This window comes from Triticum dicoccoides, chromosome 7B (genome assembly GCF_002162155.2).
Source record: "Triticum dicoccoides isolate Atlit2015 ecotype Zavitan chromosome 7B, WEW_v2.0, whole genome shotgun sequence".
Classification (NCBI taxonomy): domain Eukaryota; kingdom Viridiplantae; phylum Streptophyta; class Magnoliopsida; order Poales; family Poaceae; genus Triticum; species Triticum dicoccoides.
In genome coordinates this window covers 728,621,470-728,629,362 of record NC_041393.1, presented here as the reverse complement: position 1 = coordinate 728,629,362, position 7,893 = coordinate 728,621,470, and the positions used below count along the sequence as shown (strand labels likewise).

General features: G+C 48.2%; 1 protein-coding gene across 1 annotated transcript; it reads right to left on the bottom strand.

Annotated features, from left to right (window-relative positions):
• Positions 1 to 2,946: 2,946 nt before the first annotated feature.
• LOC119341677 (3-ketoacyl-CoA synthase 5-like) lies at positions 2,947 to 4,483 on the bottom strand. Its single transcript, XM_037613539.1, has one exon. The coding sequence runs from the start codon at positions 4,456 to 4,458 to the stop codon at positions 3,037 to 3,039; it is 1,422 nt and encodes a 473-aa protein (XP_037469436.1). The 5' UTR covers positions 4,459 to 4,483; the 3' UTR covers positions 2,947 to 3,036.
• Positions 4,484 to 7,893: the final 3,410 nt, after the last annotated feature.

Sequence of the window (7,893 nt, the reverse complement as noted above, 5' to 3'; positions counted from 1 at the left end):
CAGCTATCGGGACCCCCGCGCACTGCTGATGAGGGTGGCGGCAGGGTTCGTGGTCGTTTCGCTGCTCGGCCTTGGACCTTGGGCTCGAGGCAGCGACCTCTTGTGGGGTAGGTGTCGTAGATCTGCTGCGGGCGGCGGCGCCCTCCGGCGCTGTGGGCGGCCTCTTCCCATCCGTGTGGGCGGCGGGTTAGCAACAGATGTGGGCGCCTTGCTGAGGGCTCCCCGCGGCCCTCTCGCTCCAGAGTTGAAGACGGCATGCTCGAATCTTGCGGTTAGATGTGCGGGTGCGGGGTGCAGAACTCTGGATCGGGTAACCGCTTGGTCGGCGGCGACGGCGGCCACAACGTCGGCAGCGCTCCAGGCGATGTTCCCCTTCCTGTTGGCGATGTTGAGGTCCATCTCCCCCCCCTCCCCCCTCCTCCTCGCCTGCACCCGAGTGAAAACCCACAACCTTTGGTTGGGCGGCGGCAGCGCCGCCACGATGCTATCACCTTCTTGAAGGCGTTGTTTTCGGTCTGTGAGGAAGAGTGTGGGAGGCAACATGCTCTATGTGCTCCTGGTGGCAGCGGATTCTTCTTCCTGCAGTCAGGGGCGGAGCCAGGATTTGAGTATAGGGGGCCCAAGTCAAGTATAGCTAAAGATGTATCCAATGCAAAAAAAAACCTAGATTCTAACCTTGGTAGTTGAATCAAGTGACGCCGGCCCTTGAGCTTTGTTTCCTTCCTAAAGGCGTTCCTATTGAAGAACGTTGTTGTTCTTATCAGTGGCGGAGGTAGAGGATGGCCAGGGTGGGCCATGGCCCACCCTGAGATTTTGAAATAGCTTTTATACCATAGGAGAAAAGCTAAAAATAAAAGAAAATAAATAAATGTGAATATACAATAGCACTATCGGCCCACCTTGGCCCAGTGGGCTAGGTCCGCCACTGGTCCTTATGGTGTCAAGAGATGGTTGGTATGGATAGATCGTCGTTGTAGTTTGTCGACCATTATTTTGATCGCTTTGGGGATTTTTTTCCTTGCTTGGGTATATCTTTGGTCTTATATGACTTTGTTCTTTCCGGGCGTGTTTTCATGTTGGTTGTGTGCATCTTTGTTATGCAAAGGCTGGGTGTGAGTGTTTGTATCCACTTGAGGGTTCATTTTGAGTCCATAACATTCACCCTTTGGCGAAAAAAGTAAGCAAGTGTTAATTTGCTACTAGCTAGAATGAATCACCAATTAAGGTTTTCAATAGAAAGCATGTATCATGCATGCAAGGAAAATTGTCATGACTCATGACACACCATATCAAGTATGGAATCCAATGGTGTAAGGCATCACATTTTCGATAAAGGGTGGATTTTATTGGCTCAAATGGAGCATCAAGAAGATACAAACACAATGAGCACACATTCAACCTATGCATAACTAAGATGCACACAATCAACATCAACACACACACATACACACACAAAGCCAACAAATAGCAAAGTCATAAAGGACCAAAGCTATGTGTAGGCGAGTAAAAAAAACTAAAAGCGATCAGATCCACGATCACAAACTACAGAAATGACCATATCCGCACCAATCATGTAATGACATCACATGAACCACGATATTCTTCAATGGCAGCGCCTTCAGAAAGGGAACGACAATCAAGCGTCGCCGTCACCGGATCCAACCACCAAGGCCAGAGTCTAGATTTTCACCCTGAAGAACTAGTCCGAACTTATCCGAGCAATGCCTTCAAAAAGGTAACGACATAAGAACATCTTCATTGCCAGGTATAACCACCTCGGGCCGGACCTAGGCTTTCACCCCGGAGCTCGAGACCGTGTGCTTGAGTAGCACCACCATCGACGTTATCCATGTTTGTCGCCACCGCTTTTCCACGATCCCAGCAGCTACATGCAATGTATCACCGCCACTGCACAACTATCACTCTGCATCAAGTCATGATCTGCAGTTTACATCTCATCATCGAAGTGAACCATCAGATCTGGAGCAATCCTCACGAAGATCTTTCAATGGTCACCACACGGCAATGAGGCCACCACCGCAGTCCGGAGATCCGGGAGCCGCGCATCTGGCCAAGGCCACCTGGGGCTAGTGGTACCTGGAACTGCTGCCGGCTGGCGACGTGTGCCCAAGACCACCGCAACGATAGGAAGCACTGCCAGCTCTTGCAAATTACTGCAGAAACAAGTGCGGGACCTCATCTCCGGCCTCCTCGGTTGAGCCACCTTTGCAGGAAAACGGGAACATGGCATCCCCGTTGGCGGCGGCTGCGAGTCGCGATAGGATCTGGATGAGGCGTCCCTACACAAGGACGAGCCAGCTTCGTGCTCCTCCACATGCCAGGATGTGGCCAGAAAGTATGGCTGCCGTTGCACGACGCCGGCCGGAATCGAGGTCCGATTGGATCTGATGCCCAAGTCTTCATCAACAGAACACCAACGCTTGAACCAGCCCTACTACCTTTGGCATGGGCCCGCCACCGCCACGGCAGAGGCCGGCGGCGACGGCGGCGAGGGAGCCAAGGATCTGGAGAACTGGGCGGTGGCGGTGGGAGTGTCTCTCGGGTCGCTCACAGGTAGGTGACACGGGAGTCGGGCCTTAAAATGAGAGAGATTTCCACCTCCCGGCCTCTGCACCAACTAAGGATGCGTACGGCCATTTTTGTATGAGTACCAAGATAAACATGGTTCTTGAAATTTTTTAATGAGTATCAAGATATTTATTGATGAGTGGTTCCATCACACACCAAGCTTAATCCTCAATAAACAGAGGAAAACCCCTGTGCATCACCTGTTAATTCTCGGAATTGAACTCGAGTCGTTGGGCTGCACAACCGCATACCCAACCACAGGGCCAAGGCTCTCTCTGCAAAAGAGACAAAAAGAGACCTTCGGTTACATGGAATATATGTAAGAGCACATTGGAGGTACAATTACAATGGTTGCAAACCAGAAACGACCGTCTGGGCTTTAATTTTCATGTTTAGACCACCGTCTGGGCTGGCTTTATGCTGTACTGTAGCATAGAGAGTAAGCTGCTAGTGGCTTAGCACGTCGGGAATGTCCACTGGGTACCTGTGGATGGACGTGCTCCATGGCCCATGGATGTTGCGGGCAGCAGGCTGGATGCACTCCCACACCACGCTGTTGCACTTGAACCCTGAGCCGAAGCCGATCATCCAGACGCGGTGGCCCTTGCGCATCCGGCCTTTGGCCTCCACGTAGGCCAGCTCGTACCACGGCGAGCTGCTAGACGTGTTTCCGAACCGGTGCAGCGTCATCCGTGACGCCTCCACCTGCTCGTCGGAGAGGCAGAGGCTCTTCTGCAGCTCGTCGATGACCGCGCGGCCGCCGGCGTGAATGCACAGGTGCTTGAACGCCGTGGAGAAATCCGGGATGTAGGGCCTGATCCGCGCGCCGCGAAGCGCCTTCCGTGCGACGAAGGAGAGCGCGAAGAGCAGCTGCTCTGAGACCGGCAGCACGAGCGGCCCCATCCTGGTGATGTTGGCCTGGAGCGAGGCCCCGGCGATGGCCATCAGGTTCTTGCTGAGGTTGATCCCGACGTTCCCTCGCTCGTCCTCCTCCTGGAACACGCACCGGTAAGCATTGTCGTCGTTTGCGCCGGTGAAGGTGCGCACGACGTGCTTGAGGCGGAATCGGGCGTTCGCGGGGGACGTCGACAGCAGCGCCGCCACCCCGCCGACGCGGAACAGGCAGTTTGGCAGGAGCATCGCGCGCTCGTTGCCGACGTAGTAGTTCGGCGTGATGGTCTCCGTGGAGACGACCAGCGCGTGGGAGCCTCGTGGAACGACCTGCAGGAGGTTCCTGGCGAGCCCCACGGAGATGAGCCCCGCGCTGCACCCCATGCCCGAGAGGTTCACGCTACGGATGTCACAGCACAGGTTGTACTTGTTCACGATGATGTCGACCAAGGACGGCGTGGGGCAGAAGAGGCTGCAGTTGAGGACGAGCACGCCGATGGCGTCTGCGGTGACACCGGTCTTGACGAGCAGGTCGTCGATGGCCGAGAAGACGACGAGCTCGAACTCGGTGCGGGCGTTCTCGAGGGTGCAGTACTCATGCGTCGGGATGAAGTGGTGCGCCTCCGGCAGGCGGGTCTCCTCCCCGAGCCCCGAGCGGGCCAGCAGCCGCGACATGAACCGGACGCTGCGCTCGCTCATGGTGGGCGTATGCTTGGTGTGCTCAATGAATGAAGCCATGGGGATGCGAAGCAGCGGCGAGGTGTCGAAGCAGGCATAGTCGACCAGGTACACCGCGCGCGGGCGGAGCATTAGGTACACCGTGGCTGCTGCGGCAGCAGAGAACAGGTGTACTGGCCGGAGACAACTGATGATCTCCGCCGGGCCTAGCCGCAGCAGGACGGCGGCACATGAAGCGGCGAGGAAGCTGTCCACGATCAGCCGGTACACGACCTTGAGCTTGACCGGCGACGACCTCATGCTGCTTTTCTTTTTCTTAGAGTACTCTTTCTTTTACGAGCTAGGGTCTTGATTTGGTGCGTTTAGTGCTTCAACTTATATATACTTAGTCTTTAGTGCAAACAGAGCATTAATTGTAGTCAGCGGTTGACAGGTGATTTACGCAAACATATCACTTGCGGCCGTCACTGTCAGCTCGTGTTGCTGCTCGGCAGGCTACAGCCTACAGCTTTAATTAAACTCTCAATGTCGAACAGGAAAACAGAGGCAATGATTGATTTTGAGCTCTTTTGGACCTGATCTTTTTTTAGAAACAAAGTACAACACGGACACTCACGTGTACACGCACACATGTACATCATATCCTTATAAGCTCCTCTGAGAGGTTTACTCGACGGGTATTGTGATTTATGATGTCATCATAGGCACCTCGCTAGCAATGAGTCCATCGCCTTCCACTGAAAGAATAGTCCGCTTTTACAAGATACACATGTGTCAAACCTTAAGTTTCATCCCTGGTAAGCTGGGGGTACAACCAACCTACAAACCATCCAGTCACAGGTTGATTATTCAATTGGACCTAAATTTTTCTTGAAGAGCTGGAGAGGAAGTGGGGCAAATTGCAGGGGTGGTTGTGAAATGTTAAACCTTGTGTGCGGGGATGGCTGCACAGTACGCCCCAGGAGCCGAGCACCGTAACCACGACATGACATGAGAGAAAGTAGCGAAATGGTAGCCAGGATGATGTTTTAACCAAAGATGTGATGCACAAGATAAGATGGACTAATGATCCAACTTGTTTCTTCCGTGATAAGGTTGAGTCGTCTTAGCACCTCTTTTTCTTGTGCCATGTTGCTAGGGTAGTCTCGATAACGGTCGGGCCTTCCTTTGCCACCGATAGGTGTCCAACGAAAGAGAATTTTGGACACCTACGTGATTGATTTTTTTTTTTGAAGTGTATATCATGATGTGCCTGATTGCTTACTTGGATATAAATGGTGACATGCGAGATTTGTAAAGTAAAAAAATAATAATTTTTTGCCATGAAAATATCAATTTATTGACATAGTCTACGTCTCTTGTTGCTATACTAAATAACCGTCTAGATTTTGTATGTGCCCTATTAAAACCGTCTGGAAATTTTATTTTATTTTGCCATTGAACATGTTCATGCCCGGTTTGCATTTTTTTCGTGAAGAAAAGACATGTCTGGTGCCCTCGGTAAGAGGAAGAAAAAAAGGAAAATCAATACTAAAAATGGCCTTTTATGGCACTCATTTTTGTTTTTTTTAACCAAACAAGACCACTTTTTTCGAGGGCAAAAACTGGCATGTAGTTAGAAGACATGTTCATGTTTGTTGTGGACTGAACTGTTGCGATGATTAGTTAGCAATCAGGCTGACAACAATGTCATTCCATAGGTCAAGCATCTAAGCTATGCGACACCTTCTAAGTGGAATGCTAAAATTATAGTCCAAACACAGAAACACTCCATGACATGAGTGTAGTGTTGCTTTTGAGATGTCAAAAAGCACATTAACTGGTATATGAACAAAGAATCTTTTCAAAGCCACTAGGTTTCAAATTTACGGTTTGGCTTTTTATCAGGTACCGGTTTTTTATTACCTAACTGTAACACACTAAATAGTTATAGGGCCCGACGTGCATGCATGCTTGCGGCCACACAGCCATGCAACATGTAGTCAAACTATTTCGAAAAAAAAGACATGCATGCACACTTCTCTGGTCATGCACTGACTAATGGCCAGAATCCGAGAGTAATCAGTTTCTTGATTATCTAATCTAGAAATAATCAAGAAATTACGGAAATATAATAAGGGGATATATACTCGGTGATATGGCACCTTTGCCTATATACTAAAAAAATTGTAATGTGATTAGCGGAAAGTGTCTCTACGAGTGAATTAACACGCAAGTTGTATGATGGAAGACTTTGGTACTCCCTCCGTCCAGATATACAAGCTCAATTCCTCAATGAAAATACGAGGCCTAGTATGTTTTTCGAGGTTGACTTTGACAACCGGTTAGAGCAATAATGTATGACGTGTATGTTACAAAAAGTATACCATCAAATTCTTATCTGAAAGGAGTTCTTAATGATATAATTTTTACATCATACATCCTCATATTTTATATATCTTATCAATGGTCAAAGGTAACCCAAAAAAGAAACATCAGGTCCTATATATTTCGATGAAGGGAGTACACAAAGTTGCAAAAATGCAATGAACCAGTCCACACACTTAGTAAGCAGGCACTCCCTCTGTCCCATAATATAAGACTTTTTCTGACACTAATGTAGTGTCAAAAAATGTTTTACATTATAGGACGGAGGGAGTAACAAATAGTCCAAATCACTCAGAACCAGCCATAATCATACATTGTTTCACACAATACCCATGGAGCTTTACCTTTTCACGAATAGGTCCTCAATCAATCCGTTTGGATATTTCCTCATGTGCACCCACCATTGTGAATCTACTCTGCGCCCGCCCCATGATGGCTAGCATTTAGTGGAATGCATTGTGTTAATTGCAACAGATAGTTAGCATACTTGCGGAAGGTAGTACTGCCTAATATATTTGCAGTTGGCGATAGGTTCTAATATTTTTTATTATGCAAACCAGGCAGTCATTTCGCGGAAGGTGCTCTTTTATGCACTAGTTGGAGCACCCTCATTTGGCGGGAGCCAAATATTCATATTTGGTGACCTTGGGGCTTAGTAGCTAAATTGGGCAAGATTTGGTGGAAGCTGCAGAAGCACTATGATTAGAAGCTAATCTTTTTTTTAAGTTAATAGAGCCAGATATTTACTGTATAGGGTTGGATGGCCGGCTCCCGCATCACTGTCTGCGGCCTAGTCCTCCCAGTCCGTGGACGGATGTGGTATCCGGTCTGGAAGTCAGTGTTGGAGATACCCTAATATCAACAACTACATACAAGTTATATGTGATATTACACCGCTGTGAAAACTTACACTGCTATATGCGTATTCTTGCATATTGTGAAATAGTGCAAGTTCTACGCAATTTGTGCACAAATGTTTTGTCATGATATACTTTAAGTTTTCTTTCTTCATTTTCTTTCCTCTTTATGCTAGTACCGGTGCAACTAATTCATTCTTTCCTATATTTTTTATAAAAAAATTGTTTTTTGCTTTTGTTTGGTATATGGCTATGTTTTTTTTCTTTCTTTTAGGATAATATCGATGCCCTTGATTTATTCTTTGTTTAAAAAGCTTCTTTTTTGTCTTTTTTTAGTTTTCTATTTGTTTATTTTTTCTTCTGCCTATTGAGTGAGTGTCAAAGCGGTATAATTTACAGCTTATACTACTCATTAATTGATGCTATTACAATTTAACAGAAGATTGGATCACAATGGTAGCCTGGTTTAAGCTGGCAAAGTGCATGCATGCATGCATAGAGATGCATGGAG